Source organism: Antedon mediterranea, chromosome 2 (genome assembly GCF_964355755.1).
Source record: "Antedon mediterranea chromosome 2, ecAntMedi1.1, whole genome shotgun sequence".
NCBI classification, from domain to species: Eukaryota; Metazoa; Echinodermata; class Crinoidea; order Comatulida; family Antedonidae; genus Antedon; species Antedon mediterranea.
In genome coordinates this window covers 10709710-10736222 of record NC_092671.1, presented here as the reverse complement: position 1 = coordinate 10736222, position 26513 = coordinate 10709710, and the positions used below count along the sequence as shown (strand labels likewise).

Below are 26513 nucleotides of genomic sequence, written 5' to 3'. Positions count from 1 at the left end.
TTTAATTATGGAACGCCAAAATGAGTTTACCGGGGAGTTTACGCAATAAATGACTTCTTTCACATAATATATAGTTCCAATTTACGGTACGGGGGAGTTCGTACAATCATTCTATGATAGTAAGTTGTATGTGTAATGGGGACTGAAACGTGTCCGATTCTGGCGCCATGAATGTCCCCACATAACGAGCGATATCTACCAACAGACCAAAACGAATGAAAAATGCAATACTTTGTTTATTGCGAACGTAATTAAGTGAAGGGGCTATATATTATTAGTTATGTATCTTGGTAATTAGCTTTCAATACTGTTTGTATTAAAGCTAATTAGCGATAATAGTTCAGCGACCTTTATTGACTATGTTATTAGAGATTGAATTGTGCAAATAACAACACATTCGTGAGTTATTGAAGCGAAGTATTTAGTGAAATTACTGATTGAACTACCAATCTAAAACACAGCAGACTATCCATCCATCCACGCAATAAAGAGTATGGTTCAAGGCAATATACAGGCCTACGTTACTTTCGTAACTACAGTATACCCTCATTTTATTCGAGGAGTTCAAATCCCTAATCTGGTGTGGGCAAAAGAATTGGCCTTAAATGCATTGTTATTAATGATGATATGTTATACAAACATGGTTAACAGTTTTATTCAAGGATAGCAAAAGTTATTGAACTTTATTCAACTACATATTTAAAATCATAGCAATGATAATATTATTCGTGGCGACATTAACAGGATTTGGATGAGTGGAACCGATTCTCAAGTTCGAATAGTACACTCTGCTACTATTAGTAATTTCTTTAACTTTTCGGTGTTTTTGATGGTGATAATGAGTTGAATAATAAGTCTATACCGTTAACGCCAGAGGATGAACGCTCAACTCCGCTGAGACCAGACTTCAGGAAGTACAATGATCAACACCGCGACGCTTTAATTTGTCGAGGTTTCAATGCGGCGCTAATAATTTGACTGCGGTACATTCAAAATAAACACCATATGCCCACCAAACGTTTGTGTTCATCTACGAAACCTAGTCCTATGAACAAAACGTTGCCCAATCACGAAATAACTTGAAAAACAGGGGTCGGATAACATTTTTAATATAATTTTATAATTGTCATTTTCAATGTATCATATCATATAGCACAATATCGAAAGTTAAAACATTCAAAACGCACAAGTTTTGGTATTGCTGATCGGCTGCTGAAAACTAGCCCATGGCAATTAACCACACAAACATGGAACAATGCAGTTTGGGGGAAATAAATAATTCCTCTTTTTGTTTCAATTTCCTATTTAAAACCATTAAAAGCAACAATTATAAAGTAATACTTTCACGGTAACTGTATACCGGCGCACAGGAAGTATCTGATAAGTATTGGTAACTTTCATACTTCAGTTTCATGCTGTGTACAACCTAAATCATATAAAAGACACTATAAGAATCCGATTTCTCCTTATAGTATGTACAAACAATTACATTTTAATATTTGGAAAATGTGATTTTTTAAATCGAATAAGTGTTTGATATCTAACCAGGTTATTGCCGCTGGCAGACTGTCGTGGTGTTTCTTAATCTAGCTTGTAGACACGTGAAATTATAACTTTGTGTTACTGTTTAATGGATTTTATTTTCAAATGTTTGATTCAAAGTTGGGCGAATTGGATGTACACTGTAAATGTTACAGGAAAGAAAAGATCTTTTTCGCGACAAAACGTCTTTACCACTATTTTTTTAAACGACACTTTAATAGTGCATAGGACTAGGTTATAGGGTAGGCCTATACCATAAAGTATTTCTCCACGCCCTACAGAAACTATGTATGCCTACTATGAATAGCTGTCTAATTAAAGTTGAAGCTTAACAATGGTTGTTATTGCTGTCTGCATTATTACAAAATTTGCATATCAAAGAAGGTGAAATTGTTTTTTCTATAGGTGAAATCATTAAGCGCGCATCAATTTTGTTTTAAATATGTGTGAAATAGATACTTGGGCACGACATAGCGGCGCCGTTATATACCTGACTTAGTAATTAAATCTATAAATAACATGTAAAAATAAATATTATTATAAATTAAACTATAGTAGATAATTCGGCAATATTGTTTCTATTTGGTGAACTAACTATGCAATGCTACAACAGAAGCGCTGCGTCCAAAACCGGATGTACGTTGTGCGCGTATATAAACAAGCGTACAGGAGGAAAAGCGTATTGTATTTTTGTGACGTAGGCGCGCTGTAACCATGGTAAGCCGTTGACCTTGGATACCTTATTTTTATCTGACAGTAATTGTATTAATGATACAAACGGTTTTAATAATAAAACAAATTATATTGGTAAAGATAAGCTACTGAAAGTCCCAAACCCCATCATCCATAAACATAACCAAATAATATTTGTTACCCAACAAAGTAAAAAAAAAACCGATTCGATATTAACAAATAATGTTGTCCAAAGCAAATTATCCGAAGCTTGTGTTGAGACAGATTTTTTACATCAAAACAATAATATATCGTCTCAGGCACAAATCAATTCATTCTACGGATTCTATTTGACTTTTGAAACATAATATAAATCGCTCAGTTTCCCTGCCCACACGTACATTTGGTGTACGCATCTACACGCACAGGTTGATTTACACATTTCGCGTATGCGAATTAGAAGACGGTAACCGAAAAAACCGAAACCAGTGTACCGCTGACATAAAAGCATTCACATAATAAGAAATAAACTAAAAATCTAAAATAAGAGGTAAGTTATGGGAGATAACGTAGACAATTAGATGCTATCGTTGACGCCGCAATGTCGTCTTCTTCATTTTCAAACTATACGTCCCCTACTTCGTCACAATTGTCACGTATTGCAATATTCCATCATAGTATGTATCTTCGGACTCTCGCTACTCGAATGTTGGACTATCATTATACATTTGTTGAAAGATATATAGTAGCCGGTGACAAAATAATTACACAATTAAAATTCGACTCGTACGATTCGTATACTCATGGTGTTTACTACTCCATGGTATAATCAAGAACAGAATATTTATCGCATATGTATGCTCAGACCATGGAGGTCTCAGACCTACATTCAATCGCCGAGGCTCATTTAAGTTTTTTTTAACCATGGTGAAATAAGTCTTATACATAAGTATCTATTTCTCAATAGCTTTACATTTTAAATGTCGTATACTGAATACATCCATATTATCTGTATGATAGGCTTTACTATACTTAGGCCTACACGATACTAAATACAGTATTTGGTTTATACTGCAAGATATTTGTCAAATGTTTTCCTTTTATACTGTATGTAAATGAATTGGTGCAAAATACTTGTTATTACCGTATTTCATCCACGATTTTAATTATCATAAAACTTTAATTATGAGCGCATCTCCATCGTTTACATTCAAACAAATCAATATCCATCTAAGTTATAAGCAATATGACCATGCGAATATGCAATTCACTGACAGTTTACTTGAACACTATTTACGTTTTTAAACGGACGAAGGTAAGTCAGTCAATTGACACTATTTGACCGGTCAAAATGTCACAGAGAAATAAGTTGAAATTTTATAATCAGACTCGTCGAATGTTTAAATGGCTATCAATATCACGATTTTGACAATGTGCATACATATTAAATGATGTATCAGTTTATACTGTACTGTATGAATTGGTATCACATAATAGTATACATATAGTATATCTAAAAATACTGATTTATAAATCAATTTTATTCAATAACTTGATTTCATATTTCGATAGAGCGCCCTCTTGCAAAACGTGGCCTTTACCAACCTTTACCCTTTTCTCTTTTTTGCACAGTATTTGCAACAACAACTCACTTAAACAGTAAAATGTTGTAATTTGTGGAGATCTAATCTTGGGGTCGACATGTGAAATAGATGAAATAATTCTACATCAATTTCAGTAAATAATGTTTACCAAAATATCTACTACACAACACAAAGTACGTTTTTCTCTGTTCAAATACAATGTCTTTATTGTTACTTAGAACGATTTTGTGTATGTAATATATTTCAATAAAAAAGTAACATATACAAGAGGCCTATAGGCGATTTGTTCTTTACAGTTTAGTTTCGCACCCGTCATATTATCATGTTGACATGGCAACTGTTACCATGTCAGAACAACAACAACAAAGCAATTATCAAATTTAATAAATCCATATAATAAATAAATATAAAAAACATTTCAAAGGCATGAACAAGAACAATCTTCGCAGAAGATCAAGATAATTATTGATATTAATTATTTATATACTATTCAATATCACTTGTATTATTGTGTACAGTAATTTACAACCCAGTGAAAATATACAGTTATTGTGTAAACTAATTCGTATATAAATAGATACAGGCCTAGTGAAGAAAATGGTCATTATGTTTGGCATAAACTCTAAACCAACATTATTATTATTATATGTCATTGATGTCAGTGGCATCACCGGTCCCCTCACTTATGGAATAAACAAGGTTTCCAACTAAAGCACTAATTATGTGTATACTGTATAACAATCGCTATCCAATCAAATTATTCAGAGTTCAATTCTTCTGGCTTTTTCTCATTATCAAAGATTTCCTCATCTTTTTTATCTTTTCCAAATTAATTAATTTTCAGTATATCACCAGGAGGTTTAGAATTTCTTCTGTGACTGTAAAAATTAATTTATCTATGGTTAAGGTAGAAAATTAATTTAGCTATGTAAGCTATGTACATAGATACTGTACTGCATATAGTTTTTTTATGAACGAAAACTTCTAAAAATAAAATAAAGAAAACAGCATACTTTTGGGTTCTATTGCAGTCTGAATGTAATCCCTATTTCTATATGAATATGTAAATGTTTATTTAATATGCAAATAAGCCACCTGAGTTAGTACAATGTATAAAGTTGCCCAAAAAAAAACTGTATTTGTAGAAGACATTGATTGTATTACTATTAGGAAAGGCGATTAGTGACAATGGCAGTGATATTTAAAGTTAATGATTTCTTTCTACCCTGTGATTTAACAATTTAAGAATGCAAATAAATGTCTTATTTCTACAAATCATCTACAGCATTTGAATACAAAGTTAATCAGTGACCTTATTGTTCAAACAGCTCTCGCTATTTTAATTTTTCTAAAGGGTTTTTAAAAACCTATCATAACATTACATAATGCTTTGTTTATTTGTCTGCCAAGCATATGGTCATCTATTTTGTATATATCTAATATATTTCTTACTCAACAAAACAATATTTGAATACAGAACAGGGAATGTAAAGGGTTACAGGCAGAAGGTTTAGTGGTATAACAGAGTTGGCCACACAGAAGAAATAGTCGGTAAAAAGGCGCATATAGTGTACTGTAATAGTAAAATGTTGAACCAACGGAAGTGCACAGTAATTAATGGTGTGAGTATGTTTACAGAACTATCTCAACCAATTGCCTCGAAGAATCTTGTCTCTACAATGACCACAATAAAACAACAATACAGCATCACAAATAAGTTATTATCTATCAAGATAAATTGCTGTCTGTGAGCATAATAGATAAGTGAGTATTATTGGCACCCATAATGCAAATTATCAGTATTAAAAACATATTGCATTTAGCCAACATGATTATTAGAGTTCAAACGTTTAAACTAAAATTAGATTACGTTAGTTCTTATTCTTCATTTAAAATGATTTAATTTCCAGAATTAAATAGGACAAGTTTTCTTACATTGAATACTTTTGACCACAAATTATTCTTTTTCCCTCCAAAAACAGAGATTATAAATTTCATTCGTATATTGCAAAATTAAAAAATTTCAAAAATTGTTGTGTAAATTAGAATTTTTGTTGGTTTAGTTAATTTAATCATAGGCCTAGTAGGTTCATTATGTATGACTGTAATTATTTTCCCCAACTGCTTAAAATTGTATACATTAAATTTTCAATTTATTCTTTATAACAATTTGAATATATTTCACTTTTTATGCATTCTGAAGGAAAAAACAGCACATGTTGAGAATTTTAAACAGGAAAATGCCAAACACTCCCATAAACCCATCCATGTGGAAAGAAATGCAAAATTTTTCTGAAAATAATCAATTCCAATGTAAATTTACGAGTATTTGTTTTGGAAGGGTTCAGGGGTGGGGAGGGGTGAAAATCTGTTTAGGTAATCACATACCATTCAAAGAGGAAGAAATAAACATGCTGTTTTTGGAAAATTACTGTTGTGATCATTCATACAGTATTCTTACTTATATTATAATTAAATTATAATACACAAAGATAATTCATATAAATATAGATATATTTCAGATCACTTTTATGCAAATGGTTCTCAAAACAAGATATAAGATGTTTTACCGAATACAATACATTAATTTCATATTATCGATTAACAAAAACAAAAGCAAATTACAGTACTGCCAATATAAATATTTTTGGACAACTTATTAATATTATAAACATCATTTCAAAATGCTGTTGATATTATATTGAATGGGAATTCAATATATGAATGAATCATTGTACACAGTAATACATAAAATGATGTGTGTATTTAAAGTGTACACATATAAATAAATGGTAAAAAGGGTATTCGGTAATAAAATGGTAAGGATTTAAACTTGATAGCTGGCTTTAGTGGCCCCTTTTGTGTTGTACGTTTGTTTTGGTGAACGTAGTCTTTTTACAGATCTTTACCTTCTGTGACTACTTAGCAATGAATACTAAGGGTAGAGTATTGTAACAAAGCTGCTCAGCTCCCTTAAGGCATTTATAAAGCCTACTTGGCTTATAAACACAATAAGCTTTCCACAATTACATTCTCAGATTCGACAATACTGACAGTTACAAATATGGCACACACAGTCCTTTTATTTTGTTTTTTTGCATTTATCTGAATATGTTTAAATGTCGAAAGCAGATTCTGGATACAGACGGCGTTGGGAAGCATGCCATCTGCTCAGTGTAGGTAGCTGCCTTCTTGTGCCAGCATATGATAAAAACAAGCTTATTGTTTGAATCTAGTTGTTTTGAGTAGAAGTTTTCGATTTGTAAAGGGTATATCTAGACTTGTTGGCTGTATAGCTAACATAAACTAATTGTTTGTAAAATTGCAAGTCTATCCAGATGCATTATGAATCGATTTTGTGAGGATAACACTGATAAATTGAATACAATTCGTTCTTCAATAAATATTATACAACAACATACTATTAGTTTTATTTTGCTCTAGTAATAATGAATACGAGTTCTTATTTTCATGAGACTACATTGTACAACCCATTTCCTCATCATCAATAAATTTAAATCATCAAATAAATAAGACGAAAAAATTATTTTCAAAAATATAATAAGAAATATATTATAGAACATTTTCTGATATGGTTATTTCTATACAAATATATTTCTTAGGATGTAAATTAACAGCTCATACATTATTTCTATGTATAATAAGTTTTAGGTAGGACATCTTTATCAAGATTCAAGGACAGTTTGTGAAAGAACATTGACATAAATACAATATACTAAGATATGTAAAAAAAAACTACAGAATAAAATTACTAAATTTGATTAATTGCTTTATTGTTGTTTAATGTATTATTACAAAAAAATATCCCATCATCATCCATAAAACTTTATATATATGGAAATAGTCCTGGTAAAGATAAAAACCCATGGATCTATGAAAAAGCCATGGATAACACAATCGCTATCTTGATGGTACGCTTAATATAATTTCAACCCAACACGGACATGATGTTATGAGTTGTCTTGTATAACGTCCTCCCCAACCTTTCACAAAGCTAATTCTAAGAGAGTTTGGATCCGTAGGACCAACTGGAACATCCGGTTCTTTCCGTGTAACTTCCAGAATTTCCGCTAATGTATAATCAAAAGCTTTGATTGAGAATCCCGGTAAAACTTTTACTACAGTTAACGTTCGTGATTGTGGATCGTCTAACGTTGGCGAATTTATAAAAAGTGCGTAGTTACTCCTGTTATAAATCCATACACCGTCTAACTCCTTACTTAATACTAAACCGTATCCAATTTTTGTCCTTGTTCTTATAACATTTTCTGATCGTGATTCCGTTTGAAGATGACCGAGACAAAACCCGTCACCATGAGGTAGCTCATAGAATATATTTACAAAGTCTGACATCACAGGAAACATTCGACCAACTCGTGTACGATTCTCCCAGTAGGCAATACTACACCATGGATTCATTGCTTCTCCATCCACTCCTGATGCGTCTATATAAAAAAATCAAAGAATCAAACTTGTTTATCGCGTTGTACAAAAAATTGGAGAACACCCAAAAATAATATCCTTTCAATTCAAGTTGTTTTCAAATTAACAATTGTGTTTTTTTAATTTAATTATTTTATTGAAACAAAATTTAAAATTAAACAAATTCATATTTCCCTGCAAATAATTCACCATGGATAAAAATGTATATTTTGTATACATACAGAATATTAAACATTTATTTTCTTAAACATTAAATGAAACCAACAGAGACTTCAATTTAAAAGAAGTACACTATTTTTTATTACCAATTCAAAACAGTATATTTGATAGCAAAATTTAATGTATAAATCCATTATATAAAAATAGAAATGAAATCCCAAAACCTCAATATTTTAAGTAGCTTAGAAGGATATAATAATTAGCATATTCTTTTGGCTCCCATGTTCCTATCACAAGTCAAGGCCGCCAGCCTAAAACAGTTGATTTAATTTTGTTTTGGCAAGTAGAATATCATTTATCAAGATCAAAAACCTTATAATATGATGACATAATTTAAAGGCATATACAGTACTGTATACATAAATAAAAAAGTCTACAGTGTTCTGTAGGTTATCATCGGATTTATTACACTAACATTACCAACAAACAAATGAATGACATACATTGAAAATTGTTAATTTTCGAGCTAAAGAAAAGGTCATGACAGCCAAATATATTTTTAACCCAATGATTAAAGCAAAGTAGGTATTACTAACATTGCTTAATGTATGGAACTTTAAATCTTTTTCACAGACACTTATTGGTTCCCTTCCTCCCCCCCCCCCCCCCACACCCACACCCCAACGCACCCTATGAATAAAGTATAAGCAGATCTAAAGACTTTAACATGTTGACATCTAACCTAAACTGGAATGTTGGCATTTTCGGTTAAAAAAAGTTTGAAATACCAAAAAGTACAGAGTGGTATAGATATGCTTGGAAACTAACTTAGGGCACCAGTATATACAGTATATTCCTTTGCACTGTGCAACTAAAGAGTAGAAGGTCTGATTATATTTAGCATTAAATGTAACACAGGTGGTATATAACAACCTACAAATGCCACCACAACAATTTAAAACATATTTGTATATTGCAAATAACAGAGAACTTAGATGGAATTTCATACTACTGTACTACTGTATACCCCTACTGTATCTCACTACTTACAATACAGTAACATGGTAGTCATAATGTATTGTACCACCATGATATCTCAATTGTGGTAGATCCAGTGACACAGAGGTTGGCCCAGTGTTGCACCTCTCCCCCCCCCCCACCTATTTTCTTGGGCCAATATGTTTTACCAAATTTAAAAAGTACTATTTTTGCTGACTATACATTTAATAGTATCAGGTTTTGTTAAGAATTTCATAATAACTCATTTTGATTGAATAGTGGACTACGGTATTGGATAGTCAAGTGCTTTATTTACTTTCAAGAACAAGCGTAGATTACACATATAGAGGGGTGATGGTTTAAACAAACATCCACTATATTCTACTGTTCAAACATAACGCTACATTATATATATATAATACTTAAACTTTGCTCACTTCAATAAAGAACCCAATATTTGAACTGAAATTGTAGCATATTTACAAGCCGCTATTGCGATGCATATTACGATGGGGTTAAATTTACTATTAAGTGGAAGTTGCATTGGACAAATGTTACTGTTAATGTACCATACCGTCTTAAGCTCTGTCTACACTATCAAACTTTATGTGACAAAAACTTGATGTGCCAATATATGGACATGATGATGTCATATCACTACCATATTTGGGCACATCACACTAGACAGAGCTTTATAATAGGACCCTCTTAATAATCACTTATACTGCTATGAAACCTAAATTCTAATTCACCAAGTACCGTACTATAAATGTAGCTACATCATAAGCTATTAATAAGTATCGCAACATTTAAGTACGTCATTTTGAGATAAAACAAATACAATTTTGTCATTAATAGCAGTTAAATAGGCAATCTATTCACAAGGTATTAATAATAAAAATAAACCTAAAGATATATTGCTTCCTGTTCATTGTTTAGCTATTGTGATATAGAGAATAAAAGCTAAGCATTTTATCCACCAAAGTGGGTTCAAATAACAATAACTGTATTCATACCTTGCTACAATTCAAAGGGAGAGAAGAGGTTTAACTTTGCATCACAAAATATGTCAGCATTTTATTACCCATCTCTAGATTACCATTTTCAATAGAAGAATGCATTGTATGTTACGATTTCTATAGAATTGGCGCCATATCAAAATAAAAAGTGAATTCTATTTTGACACGAGACTATTGCTGCGGAGAGATAGACAGGACTCACTGGGCATATTTGTTCACAATATTCTATTGATTAATACCGCACACTCCCAAAACCAGAAACTCTCCCAAAACCAGACTTTTCTTACGGTCCAAAAGGTCTCAAATACATTTTTCCATTATAATTTAAAAACACAGCTCAAGGGTGTCCAGAATTGGTACTGTATTGGTCTGATGGCAGGTTAAGTAATACACTTTCAAAATATTTATAAAATGTGTTGAGAATTCACCCACAATTATTATATTACATTATGTAACTATTATAACAAATACAAATGAATTTCCATATAAATGTTTTTTTAATATTTAAGGATGGGATAAGTTTTCTAATTATAAAACAAATAATAATAATTAGACGATGAATAATTGCAATCTCATATAGCAAGTCATGTAGGTATTGGCATGTGGTGCCGAAGTGACCTCCAACTGTAGACTGATGGAGACAGAGCTTCTACAGAATTAATGACTAAACCACTTTAAATAAATTAATATGTATACAGTAAGCTTCAATAGTAGGACTTTACATTTATTTATTTTTTGTATGGATTATCATTACAGGAAGATCAGAACTGCTGTAGTATGAATACTAGAATGCACGAAGGGTTAGATAGATTGTAGTTAAATATTGACCCCTAAAAGTATTCAGTAGGGATATGTTCTTTTGCATTACATCCCAACCCAATCTTACTGCTTTTCTCCAGCTAGGCTCCTTTTCACAGCCCAATGGAGGCCTGGTGGATAATTGATTCCAGGAGCTAATGTCTCCACTCCCTGCTGCCAGTCTGATCAAGAACTGGTAGCACGCAAGTCCGCCTTGGTCCAGGGCTACGTACAACTAAGGCCCACCACCTACAATCATTTGTAATTATCAAAGACCGCCTGTGAAGTCATTTCCCATTTCTGCTCTTTCTTTCTTTATAGTTTTTTACGCATCTTGCTTCTTAGAAAAACACAAGACCCTTTAACGAACGTGGACCAATTTTAATAAACTCTCGTCAATAAAGACCTTGACTTTATATAAATTAATTCCCAGCCCTAAATCATACAACATGGTATGTCACCAACCAATTTTTTATTAGCAAACCAACTGAGATTAACGTCAACGCCATTATTTGTAATTGTATATACTATCAGGATCAAAATATTTGAAACTATGAAATATATCTTTGGATCCAAAAATGATACAATTTTTATGATAAATTGAGTTCTTTGATTTTTATTTATTTATTATTTTTTTGCGGTACTGTATACACATTTTTTTAAATAGTAAATGATTGTTATTGGACAAAGATAATATCTATAAAGGAACGATAAAAAAAAGGACAATCAGAAAAAACTGTTGTTTATGATGGCCTTAGTATACAAAATTTCTGGGCCCTGTAAAAATGTGGCTATGCGTTTGGAATGACGTCAAATAGACAGCACAAGTGCTTGAAGGAGCTGGTATCAATAGTTGGCCTAAACTAGTAAGGGCCTAACATTTCAGTGTTTATTGTATACTTAACTAGTAAATGGCTCCAGTGAATCTAGATAATCCAACAAAAATGCGGGCTAAGAAAAGACCCATTACAAAACAACAGCTCAAGTGGTATCTAGTACCAAGAAAAGAAACTGTATTGAAAATCTCACACACTAAGCTCAATAGTTTTGGAGACAGACCTACAGTCTATGTTTCTATTGTTTTGCTACTTAATGCATTGTTAAGACACAGTAGCTAAGGTCTATCGCCCTGTCTATCACTTTGTAGTATTGTACTCACTACTAAATACCTTTTGAATAAAACTAACAAAGGAATATGGTTTGTGTTCATGGCAATCATAATGTATCAAAAAAACCTTAATAAAAGTACCCAAACAAAATTAAGTTTTCCACTAAAGTAATTCTTTTTATTAATTTTGTTCATTTCTTGCATACTGTAGAAATTGGCATTTTTTTCAGATTGTTAATTGGCAAAATGCGGTACAATACAACCATTTTATATAGGCATGTGTGATCAAGTTCATCACATTTCTGTGTAGTATTGTTCATATTTTTGGTAATGCATTATACCCACTTACTGCAACATCCGCCGGCACTGGTAGTAATACTAATATGGGATCATTTCAATAATTCAGACCAATTTTGTTAAAAATGTTCAAGGCAATTTTAGAAGTGTTTTATTTAAAACATAGATGAATAAATAAGCCAGCTAATGTTCTCAAGAATGTATAAATAGGAAGCCAGTCTGAAGGAAGAGGCCAGCCAGCCAGCCAGACTAGGGAGGAGAGGGCCTTGGCATCATCATTCATAATCACACCTGTTCCTCTTGAAGTATCTGAACACCTGCCACCTCCCTCTTAACTATTCTCCATCAATTTATGGAGCAAACCTCACCACCATTAAGTAGAAAGTCCCAAAGGTTTAAACATGAAACTCTGCCTTTGGATATAACAGTTGTTGGCCCCTATTGAATGAAAGAAACTAACTTGTAATATAAAAAAGGCAATTTAGGCCACCAAAATTGGAAAAATGATGATAATAAAGCCTGACAGTGTATATAACTGAGTAACTCATTAAAGTAGAGTGTGTGGGGAGCAAATCTATTCTTTAAGCAGCTGCATTGCACCCTGTCCAATTGTTAAATCTTCAACTTTTATCATTTTACTGTAGATTTTAATGTACACACTCCAATCTCAATTTGTATATTGACAGTACATTATTAACTGTACAAGAAATCTTTCTTTTTGACCTGTATGAAAACATTGTATTCAAACAAAATGCAGTGTACAAAAGGTTGCCAGACTGTCATGAAATTGTGGTAATTATTACAAGAACTAAGAAGTTCACTATATGCCAGAAGCGTTTATCACAACTTGCACAACCAGCCCACTGTGTACTGTATTTTCACTCAAATGATAGCATTCTTGCTTGACAAATGGATGCTTTAAGAGTGGACAGTCATTAGCTAAATAGGCAAGCAGGAGCCTTGGATTAGTTTTAGGGTATTGGAATACTCAAACGTTGACAGGCAATCACTCCTCCTCTTCTTTCGTTTATTCACACCGACTCCTCTCTAATTTCCTTTCTTGTCTTGGTTATCAATTATACTTTTCTAAATTTAGGCTTAATTCATCATGGAGCCCTTATTGCTTAATCATATCCTAATTTTGAATCGGTTTTTAGAACATTTACAAGTACATATTATTCTTGACAAATTAGTGAAGAGTAAAACTTGAACCAGGACCCAAATGGGGTTAACAGCCTTCAACATTTCCTCTATTTTGCTTAATTAATTGTTTTTCTCCATACGTTCGTCACCAAATCAAAGTCACAGCTAACAGTCATTCATTTTATTTATACCCTTAAACTGAGTAATATATCTATTATAGAAGATGATATTGTATTTTTCCTTTCATATTAATATGTCAATGACTTTTCAGGATATTATCATAAAATTCAGGCTTGTTAAAACACTATGGCGATTTGCACAGTTGAAGATATCATTTGTCAAATCAAACTTACAATCCACACAGACTACACTCAGTAAGGATAAATTAATTTCCACAATATTCTATATCAAACATTATTTTTTATTAATAAATATTTGTGTTTTTAAGTTCTTTCTTAGCCTATCAAATGTTACTTCTAGATATTTGGTTCAATAAGAAATCTTCTTGACTAAATTTAATTTCCTCATCTCTCAATCTCCTGCTGTGTTTCTCTGTCGCTTTATTTCCCCCACGGCCAAAGTTATGATAATTTCTTAGCTGATCAAATCAGCAAGTTCTTGAGGACCACACCATGCAAAAACCTTTATAAAACTTGCCACAAAAATTCTACTAAAGGAAAAAATTAACTATAACACAACTTGAAAATAAGGCAATGATGCAAAACCACCATAGAATGGCCTTTTTCTTTAAGCATAATAGGAAGTTTGATTGAAATAGACAGAACCAAAAACAACTGCTTTTCTGTTTTTTGATGTGAATAGCAGGCGACAGTTATCCTACCTAAACTGTTTTAATAGGTTGAAGGTGAACTGGCCAAGAGTAGGTCGTCTACCTCGTCATCCTGTTTCGCTTAACTACACTTTTAATATTCAATTTCTTCACTACCAATAGATACATTTTTTAGATAAAATTACTGTACAAATGTTAAAGTACAAATGTTAAAGTACAAACACATTTCATTCAATTTTTAATTTAATTTTAAAATTATCAACTACAATTGAGACCACCTAGTACAGTAGGTATTTTATTGTAGAAGAAATTAATTTGAACAATTTTTTTGTTTATATTTACACTAACTGTATTCTGTAAACCAGAAAAAAAACACATTGAAAAGGATTTACTTTGGAAAAAATTAATAAATTTACCAGATCAATCTCATTTTAAAAACCACCACCTTTCATTATTAATACATAATTTTAAAATCATTCTCCTCAGTTCAAAGGTCAACTCATCATTCTTAATACAAAAGGGTCAAATTGCTTTGTTAAATACAATACTGGATAAGAACAATTCTAATATAATACTGGGTTTACAATAGAAAGGGGTGGGTGGGGCATTGTGTACAGTACTGCACATGCTGTATACAGTAGTGAGCGATAAGGTGTGGTGCACAGTACAACAGTAGGCGTGTGACAAAATCACATAATATTATTAGTCTCATTTTTTTTTTACTACCAAATTTGTTTGACCAATGTATGTACAAACCTATCTTGTACCTCCTTTTGAAGTTAACAAGAATTCAAAGTTGCTTTCCATTAAGTAAAGCCTTGCATTAAGTAAAGCCTTGATTGCCAGAAGAATGTGGCATAAATAAACAATGGTTTTATACTCCTTCTGTGTTATCTTAACTTGTCACTTTCACTACCATAGTATGATTTACAATTCCCCCTCTGTGTAAACCCACCCCTAAATTCAAGGAAACTACTGTACATAGGGCATATTTTTATTGAAAAACATCAGAAGAACGTTTTTCTTACAAAACAGGGTTTATAAAGATCTCATTGCAGCCAAACTTTATCAATTTTATTTTGTCTGAAGGCGTAAATTGTTTTTACGTTTGAAAAGACCCCTCAGGATGTAAATCCCTTCGGAGATTTAGAGAGCTAGGTGTATCCCTGGGTACTAATGATTGCGTTTTTTGTTTGTTTTTCTGTTTTATTATGTATGGCATCGAAATAAATCAAATCAATATGTTCATCAAAACATCTTTCTAACAAAATATGAATAAAATAATCAAAGTTTCAATTTACCTGAAGGGGGCCAATGGTTGAGCCTTGAGGTGGGTGTGTTTCCTGTTTCTGTACTGCTTGTTCTAATTGGCAGTAATTCTGAAATAACACAAATATTTCATAACTTACTATCATGTCCCACATCCTCATCATTTATAATAATTACAAGGTAAAGGTCTGTCTACACTATCAAACGTTATGTAACAAATAAATGTGATGTGCCCATATATGGACATGATGATGTCATATCACTACCATATTTAAGCATATCACAACCATATTTAAGCATATAACTACCATATTTGGGCACATTACACTTTACAAACTTCTATAGTTTGATAGTGTATAAAAGCTTAAAAGCAATTTACTAATACAGTACTCAATTCTAAATATTGTAAATGGATAATTAGAAAAGAGACATAATGTAATTGATTGTAAACAGGAAGTGGTACAGTATGTATGTGGAGTTGATATTCAACCAGGACCTACCAGGCATAAAATAGAACACAATTTTGGTGCTTAGTGCACATAATTATTATTGTTTTGTATTCACTTGATCTTGAAAATGGTTCTATGATTGTACTGAAACGTCGATCTCTCTTTTTGTCATTAAATTTTATATTGAAACAATTTTAATTAAGCAACAAAGCACTGTAAATTTGTTGAAATGAACAGTACCAGTATTTTTGCAAAAAAATGTTTAAAACTGGGTACAGTATATCATGCCTAACAACATGGTGATAATGAAGAAATTGCTGAGCTTAATAAGTAACTCGATCATTTTTGTGATTACTGTATATTATATATTATTTTATGATTTTATGATACGTACTTGATGTGTGCTGTAATGCCTTCCAGTCCCACGCCACTTCACTGTATGGTGGAGGTGCCGCAGATTCTACATTAAAAGAAAAAAACATGTTTAATGAAATACAGTATATATAAATATAAAAATATATATATACAATGACATTATTAATAACATTTATTTTACAGTTCACGCATGTAACAATTATATTTAGATAGTATGAAGATGAGTATACAGTAACATATTTAAAAAATCTTATCATTGCTATCCTAAAATACAGACAAAAGAGTCTCAAATAAAATTCATGGTTTATTTTTTCCCCATCTCTTTGTGAAAATATAGAACCGTATGTCGATATACGGACATTGCCATTTACTGTCCTGTACATGAACTCAGTTGATAATATGTAGCATTTAGACAAGAGAATGAAATGTCTGTGACTCAATTGATATACAATATATAACATTTCTGCATTACAACTCTCAATTCTGTATTTTATATGCAATACTGAATTACATTACACATGGACTTAATTACCATGTTTGCTGCAGAATTTATAAATACTAACAATAACATTAAATTTTCAGATGATACCTGGGTGATACTGTACATTATCATGAATTATCAAAGAAATAACAAACATTTCTAACAGCTGCTAATAAATAATATTCTGCTAAATTACTATAAAACATCAATATATTTTACATGTTTATTGTATCAGAAATATTTTCAATACATTTACATTAACTAATAACAAATCTGTAAATTCTATATTTTTATTAATTTTTACTGAACTGAACACTTTTTTTTGTATATACCAGAGCTGAGTAATTAAATAAACAATATTAAAACATTTTTATGGTTGAATACAATTGTTTAAATATTATACTAATGTCAACCTCTTAACATGTGATAATGCTAGTATAAATTGATTAATAAATGTATAAATTAAAATCAACAAATGAAATTATTATTTTATGATTGAAGTATCAAGTTCATTCAATTTGTTTAAATATCAACCGATGTAAATCTCCTATTATGTATTTACTGTACTTGTGAGTGTACACATTGCATTGAATAAACCATTTTCATTGATCTATTTAATGTCGGATCGATTGATTGTGTGTAATGAAGCTACATGCAAACACAACATCGGCTAAGCTCCATTTCTTGTTTAATTTCTTTCGCTGGTTACACCTGTATGGGTTGAATACCCTTAAAGGTTTTTCATTACATTAAATAACCAATAATTATCATTTAACCCAACAATGGATATTAGACACAATGTCACCGTATTATCCAGCGTACAATACTATAATATTAAGCAGATGAAATATTGCTACTATAGTAAATTAATGAGCTGTAAATAATTAGCTTTATAGCAGTTTTGTTTTTAGATTGAGTTTAATAAATTATTTGTTAGAAAAGATGCACAAATGTATTTTAAAAAAATCTCTTAATTATTGATGTTGAATAAACATTTTACTAATTATTTACGATAAGGTTTTCTTGAAATACACAAATATACTGTAATACTGTATATGGTATCTACTGGATAGATTTTAAAAAGCAAAATCTGTTGTCATTACATGTTTCAATACAAATTTATCATTTATTACAGAAAATGGTGATTGATGATTAATTACAGAGCTTAAGCTAAGAGGTCATTTAAGATTTCTTGTATTTTAACAGCTAGTTTTACAGTGTACAAAATCAAGGTTGAAGGGAGTGTCATTGTAGAGAAGTAGGCGCCAGAAAAACTGGCTCAAGGATGCATATTAATACACTGGAATCATGCAAAGAATAAAGGCTACAGCAGTCTATAGAATATAGGCTACAGCCAAGAATAGTAAGAACTGAAAAAAAATATTGACTTTAAAAGCTGTTGCATTTAATTGCTGGATATGTCACGGTAAGGTTTACTGTAGGCTACAGTTTTACTGGGGACAAGAATGAATTGAAGATTTTTAGTAGGGTACTACTTAAGATGAACACTACTGGCTGGCTTGCAGGAACTATCCGTGGCTACAAAATACAGTACTGTTACTGTTGTTAGTTAGGAATATTGTATAATAGGAGGGATGTTCAAATAAATAATTAATATGTTGATTATTTATCCTACTGTTCCATACTGTAATAATGACATGTATATAATACTGTACTGTATATATGACAATGTTGTAAAATGTATGCAATAAACTCCCTTACTATTTAGTACTACTGTATGTACAGTAAGTATGCCTTATTTATCCATGGTGCATACAGTAATCATACAAGTACAAATGCAGTGGAATGGCAAATACAAAATTGTGCTGAAGAATGTGGATAGGATATACAGTATAAATATGTATTTATTGAAAAAATTCCACTGCTTATAGTTTTAATGCAGAAATATTCTTCCCCAGCCGAAATCATTGTATAATATAAACATTAAACTCCCCATACCAATTTAAATCAAGGCCACACAAAGTATGCCGCCTTTAAAGTATTAAGGCAAGTATATGATTAAAATTGTTTGTACGCCAATATGACACTATGAAAAATTCGCCTTACACTGTCCCTAGAGCAGATACAATTTGAAAAAAATAATTTTAAATAATTATTTAAAGAATTATTCTTATTCTGATCATGTCCGTTTTTACAAGTAATATGTCCTTCGATACACGTTGCTACGCTGACTGATAATTAACATTTTTTAAATTGATTGTATTGTACAGCCTACACTACAGTATACCATAAGAAATATAATTGTACAGTACCAATGGAGTTTTTCATGCCAACTGTGTATGTAAAAATAATGTCAAAAAATCATTAAAATATTCAGAAAAATGATAAACGATCTATACAAGTGGTAGGCGATGTTGCACAGTTATGAATATTAAATGAGTAAGGACGGATATTATGGTTTTCGAATGCGTGACCTTCTCCAAAACGTTCAAGCTTCATTATCAGAACAAAAGCCAACGGGCAGAACTAGCGTATAGTTCTTTCCAATGTTTAGTAATTTCTCTAATTGCATAGCAATAATCATGAAGTATGTACAGTTAGGCGGACAGATAATAAAGGCAGATGAAATCTTTGACAGACCTTGACATTTTTGTTTATGATCTGATGTAAAATTTAATATAAAAAATTTGTTTACTAAAATAGTAAGAAATAAAATGTACTGTAGTTTACTGGTAGGTACCTAAATTATTATTTTCTTGTAAGTTGTAATATGTATGGCTTTTAGTTTTCTAACGATACGTTACTGTACTTACATTGATAATCTAATTGCATATGTCAACAATTTCATAGTTGGTTTAATGATTTCATAGGTTTTGGTTATTCATTACTGAATATCAGGAAAACAGGCAAGGCTCAAGACAACCTGTGATGCAGATAGAATGTAACTTTTATGACAGTTTTGTAGCCTGGGATATTCCCTGGTGCCCAAGTGACTGGCCTGCATTCCAACACTGGGAAATTCTACACTCAATACAAGGCTAACCTTACTTGCCTAGGGCAAATCCATCCACATTGCTACTTCACAAACAGGCCTGTTTACGCACCGCCAGTGGAGCACTTAAACGAAAAGTGGCAAGGCACACAAAAAGTAGTTTTTTTTCACTTATACTAGATTACAGTGCTGATTTACACATAGGAAACACATAATTTGCTAACAATGAAGTACTGTAATGGTACACCCAACACAAAACTATTATACTTCTGTGCGCAATAACATCATTATTTCTACAATAGTAAAATTACAAAAACAATATCACTGCTTTTAGAAATAGAGTTGCTTGATTAAATTTAACAAATAATGAATTGGTACAGTAGATGCAAAATTATTATTGTAAGCCTAACTGCATGACCAAGTTTAATCCCATGCTCTACAGTAGGTTAATCCCACCCCACCCCCTAAATTAGGACTAAATTCAGAAACAAGATTTTAGTAAAACCATTGAACAATATAGGACAGTACTGTACTATAATACCACCACCTAAATTCCGCCAAATTACTATTTAAAATAAATTACTTAATTAGATTAAAAAGTACAATATTACAGTACATTTCAAGAATAATCAAAATTGAACAAAATGTATGTTTTCAACATCATCAGAATGCAGAATACTGATACAGTACAGCAGCAGTGTACAGGTACTGTGTTTTATTGCCCTTTCACTTGGTGGTAAACTATTTTAAACCATGTCCGATATCTACATCTCTGTGTATATTTGAAAACCTTATTGATGTTTCCAAGACCTGAAAACCTCTGTTTAGATAAATACCATCAGTTCATCTTTATAGTCATGGACTTGTACCTAATTACAGCTCAAAAAGACCACACTATCGTATCACCGCAAATGTGTGCCTAGGCAAAATGCCAAGAGGTGATCCTGCTCAAACAACGTGCCTTTAAGAACACCATAAACATTGCATGCTATAAACAATATATCAGATTTTGACATAGGTAGTAACATTTGATTGCTGAGTCAACATTTGAATAATGTATTTACTGTAGGTTTTCAAAACCAACAGGTACAAAGAGGTCTAGAAACCACAATTTATGCATGCTGTAATGTAGTTTGGAAATACATAAACTGTACTGTATACATGTAGTACTGGTGTACAATACAATAGTACAGTAGTCTGTTAAAATTCATTCCAATCATCCAGCCTACTATACAGTTGTCCAATGGCGCACCGCACCCCCATACAAAATAAGAATTACATCATTCCAAGGTACCTTTAATCATGCCTTTGTCGCGAACTGTGCCCCTTTTTCTTCAAAGCTGGATCCATCCCAGGTACTGTAGTCTAAGCTATCTTTTAGCTGTCATAGTTACAGTTAGTAACTTAGCAGACTTAACACTTTTTTGTTGCATCTACAGAGTATTATACTGTACTGAGATCCAGATAGAGAAAAGATTCACTAGTATTCTAAAAAAGTTAACAAATTCTAGATTGCATTTAATTGCAAAAACAAAGTTACCTAACTGTACTGTACAATAGTCCATCTGTCACTATTAATATATATTAATTTATTTATTACTATGTTTACACTTTGCTAGATGGCCACTACACAGAAACTAGCATTTTCCATGTTTACGGTTTGTCACAGAGCAAGATTGGACATGCTACAACAGCTAGAAATGAGCTAATTTAAAACCTCAAGAGGATGGTACTATACAGATTGTAAGCCTTAACAGCATCGACGACAAACATGTCAAGAGTTGTGAGGAAGAAGAACTGAAGCATGGCTACATATAATACTGTATAGTATCGTAAAAGGCAATTGGCTTAGAAAGCTAAGAAAACTTATCCAGTCAAAATGCTTTCCTTCGATGTAAACTAGGCCTATTGCATTTATATGTAATTTATGAAACTTTCAACCTGAAGCAAAACGTACTGAAAGATTACTAGATCTATGCAGTAATCAGAAAAAATCCTTTATGATTACTTCTAGGAAACATTTATCATCTCAAAGATTTGTCTAGTTTTTATTTTAGAGATGTTGATTGTATCACTATGTCAATAAATAAATCAAATATACATGTTATGTATAGCAATTAAGACAGTCAGAGCTTGTGGTTTAAACAGAGATTAAAGACATCGCCATATGAAATTAATCAGTTTTTGCTTGCATGTAAATCGCTGAACTCAGTGTGGAGCAGAATATTCAAACAGGCAAAGACAGTGGGAGATGGCGGCGTTTAATATAAAACATTGACCCAAGAAAATACAGTATATTGAATGATTAATAAACCATAACAAGCAACTATATTATGCAAATACGCTCCGTCAATCAGTTATTTCTCCGTTTCCAATGGAGACACATGCAATCGAAATTAAAACAGCATTTTGTTGGGCACTGCTGAGTGGTGACCTATGACTTGATGGTTTGGTCTCCTGCTAGTCTACAAGTACGTCCTAGGTTCATTGTTGGCAAAATCCGTATTTTTAAAATTTCTATCCCATCCAATTAGAAATAATACTGTACTATCTGACTGTAGCTTCCGTAGTATGTAATGGATTGAAAATAAAATGTTTAATTACTGATATTAATACAATACTACAGTATACTAACACCGTTACTAGATAATTTGGTTCTGTTTAAGTAATTTTTATATAATTAATGTATCTTTATAATTATGTATAATATTTTTGTGCAATTTTGTATAGTGTGTACTAACTACTATGTTCTTATATATTTATTCGTTCTTTTTTAAATAGTGTACAACAAATTTCCGATGTTTTATTGGACCTAATAAATGCTGTGAGAGTAGCGCATTATTATTATACAAAATTCACTGATTTTCCTATAAACTTAGGGTGTCAAGTTAAAGCACTTGTAAAATATAAACATGATATTTTTATGTATTTTCGCTTAGTGACCCTTCAATTCCTAAATATAGCACTTTCTACTTTCTTCCTTTACTTACTGTACTTGTAGAGTATCAAGTACTTTTAATATATGGTAGGCCTACTGTACTATATACTGACACAGTATACTGTAGTACAAGCCTGATATGTTTTTCCATTTTTACAGTAAATAAGGAGATCGGAGTACTGTAAAATGCAAATTTAATTTTTTCTATTGTGAGAATGTTCAACATAATGTAATTGAGTTCATTTATTACAAGGTCTCTCTCAGTACTGTCATTAGCTGTGAAGGCTTTTATAGGAAGGTCAATACCCTTGAATGTGATTGTCATACATGAATGAAGTAAAATGTTCAAAACGCATTCTTAATTTCATGCAAGAACTTAAAGATCTTTGTTCTGATGTAGATTTTCTCATAAAATGAATCTTGCAGAATAATTCAAAGGGGCTTAAATGTGACAGGGTTGCAACAGTTTATATAAACAACTATTAAAGTAGAGATTTGTTTAAACAAAAGATAATATTAAAAGTATTTGATCTACAATACAAATGAAGAATGCTATGTAAACAATACCTTTTAAGTATCTAAATTTATGATGGTATACAGTATTAATGAAAAGAATACAAATTGAGATAATAGAAGGTAGAAGGATTCATTTTAATAATGGGATGGTATGTTATTTCTACAGTATAGTACTGTACATTGTGGACAATCAGTGGGTATCAGTTAAAGGAAAAAGGTCCAGATGCTTAGATGTACAGTAGACTAGGAAAAGGCATATGTACGCAATAATATACAATACATACTGTAGCCAACAACACATTAAATTTAGGAAAATACAGTATCAAACGCTATAAACTTATGTTAAAAATACCACCAGCACATGTCAGAAGAAGACATTTTAACCTCCTCCATGGTCTAAAAAAACTCAAGCCTATCACATCTCATCAACATTCATGATTACATGAACACGGGGAGACATGCATAATGTATAATGCTTCAGGCTCTACTTGGATACATATCATATTGTTTGCTTCTACTTTGTTGGATGTTGCCAGTTGAATGCCCTTTGTTGCACATTGCCACCAGTATGTCTGTTCATTCAGATTCAGCGCTTAATCTTTTGCATTTTAATTAATGCTGCAGGATACACCCACCTCCAAATTATGTACAGTATGTCACCTGTGGTGAAATTTTATGCAAATTACATGCCATGTAAATGAGAAATTTACTTTTTCAATTTATTCATTTTATTAGTTAAATAATAAAGGATTTTTGTTGAAGAAAAAGATAATCATAATAATGTAATTGCACAACATTCACTGTTTATAAACTCTATTTATACAACTTGACATTTAATGAATAAACTTTTTAAATGATGTAATTTACACTGTCTTGCGAAAACTTACCTGGTGTTGTTGCGAGTCTACTGAGATGGTAAGGGTTACAACACACATATCCCGCCGATTCGGCCGAGTCTTTGTTGAATTTGCATGTGTGTTTGAGTCGTCGTAATTCCGAGCCATTTGGTAAGTCTGGCCAACGGAAAAGTAAACAACATAAAATATCCGGAGATAATGTTTTGTGACCAATTTTAAGTTCCCCGCGCGGTAGTAGAACGCAGGCCGTAGCCGCGCCACCCTTACTTTCCACTGCTTCCAAAAGTAATTCCAATTGTTTTTCTTTTAATCTTTTTAAAAATACATGTGAAGCTGCTTTTAAATCTCGTTCAAAATCACTGCTTTGGTGAGTATCTAATTTGGATGATTTTTGGTCCTCACTATCCGTAGAAGTTGTAATACGATTTCGCCAAAGGCGACGGACATAGTTAGAACGCTTGGACCTAAACATACGACATTTACTACATAAACGCCCATAGATTAACTCCGCATACTCGACGCCAGCTGATGATAATACGGCTGACGCAGAATGAGCTTCAGTAGCGGAGTAAGTACCTGAACTATCGCATTCGGCACAGAAAAAACACGAAAAATCCCGTGTAGTATTCAGGATTGCAATTTCAGGCACTAATGGCTCTAACCAGGACAATAAATTAAATATAATGATTCCTGTGTTACGAATAATTTCCGTATTTCAACAGCTAGCTCTATCAATATGTGAACATCCCCGCTCAAAAAATCAAAGATTCCACGTTCGCATGTGTGCTTGACTGAAGGCTTAGCATCCGAGTTGATTTTAGTCTATCCAAGTTGATTCTGGAGCTGATATTTGTCATAAATCCTAGGATAGAGATACAAATGCAAACAATATTTTAGAATTCAAAGATAAGTGGGTCTTTCCTATTCAAATAAATAACTAAACAGCAATATAACCCCTTGCAACTAGCGTATACTGCTTAGCCTAGGCTCACACTTCGCTCATCCTCGCAATTCAATCCACCATACCACCATACATAAAAACATTACTTTAGCTTACTATTTCATTGGTCGATTTTTGGTCACGTGCTTGTGTTCGTCTAGACAATTAGGCGCGCGCTCCGATCTCAAACGATTGTTCACGAAATACTAGGTCTGTTACATGTTATGTACATAACCCCTCTGTTGCAATGCTAATTAAAAGAAAATAAAGCTATTTTGAATGTAAAAAAACATAAAAATATTTAAAGTTGATACATAACTTGATCATATTCAATTTTATATAAAATAAATGGTTAAAATTTACTGGAGAAATAAAATATACAATTATGAGTGAGTACTTAAATTTGAACAGCGGAAACTCGACCTACACATTATAAGGATCAAATTACGCGTAAATGACAGGGAGCCCGCTTTATGGAAGACCCGCCACACTGGCTCGCCACTTTACACTCTGCGATGGTCGGGTGAATTGGCGCTAGCGCCTGGCTTCCTGTAAGAGATGCAAAGGAGAAGGCTTCTTCACGGAATCCAGTCAGCAAGGCTATCGCTATAATGAATCATTTTAGTAATTGATATTATTGACAAGCCATTACTTATTGGAGTAGGGTTAGCAATTTCCACGTCTCCGAGTTACTGGACATAACGTCGGCATTATATGAGCTTATATTTCTCATTTCGGAGTTTTATTTCTACATCTGTATCGTTTGCTTATTTATCGAGCTGTACAGCCTATCTTGTTTATTAATCAAATTTAAAACATTATTTCCCTTTTGGTATAAATGCTAATGACTGCGTTAGAGCCAGTCGCGCCGTCTTCTTACTTAGTTCAGACTATATATATCCATACATATCGATATACACTTTTATTAATAAAGTAAATTTACCCTGTTTTGTCGTTTCAAAAAAGTTCAATTATATGGTTTGTATTTGCAATGCATAACGACTAGTGAGTTTGCGACTTGTTTTTAATGTGTGAATTGCGTTGATTTGAAATGAACAATACATTATGCATATCAAATATTGAGGATGTTGTTTGACATTGATTAGAACAGCTTTCATGCGTTTGAACTTGAGAGAGTTC

General features: G+C 32.1%; 1 protein-coding gene across 1 annotated transcript; it reads right to left on the bottom strand.

Annotated features, from left to right (window-relative positions):
* Nucleotides 1-3962: 3962 nt before the first annotated feature.
* LOC140040376 (mothers against decapentaplegic homolog 6-like) lies at nt 3963-25428 on the bottom strand. The gene is made up of 4 exons (XM_072086267.1): nt 24464-25428; nt 16708-16773; nt 15897-15974; nt 3963-8284 (listed from the first exon to the last, which is right to left on the bottom strand). Exons 1-4 carry the CDS (start codon nt 24903-24905, stop codon nt 7740-7742), a joined length of 1131 nt encoding a protein of 376 aa, XP_071942368.1. The 5' UTR covers nt 24906-25428; the 3' UTR covers nt 3963-7739.
* Nucleotides 25429-26513: the final 1085 nt, after the last annotated feature.

Bases quoted from the DNA above. Each gene is read 5' to 3' on its own strand.
- LOC140040376 (XM_072086267.1), bottom strand. From the start codon at position 24,905: ATGTTTAGGTCCAAGCGTTCTAACTATGTCCGTCGCCTTTGGCGAAAT. The intron at 15,975-16,707 runs GTACGTATCATA...GTGTTATTTCAG, and splicing joins GGCATTACAGCACACATCAA to AATTACTGCCAATTAGAACA. The intron at 8,285-15,896 runs GTAAATTGAAAC...TTTTTTATATAG, and splicing joins CAACCATTGGCCCCCTTCAG to ACGCATCAGGAGTGGATGGA.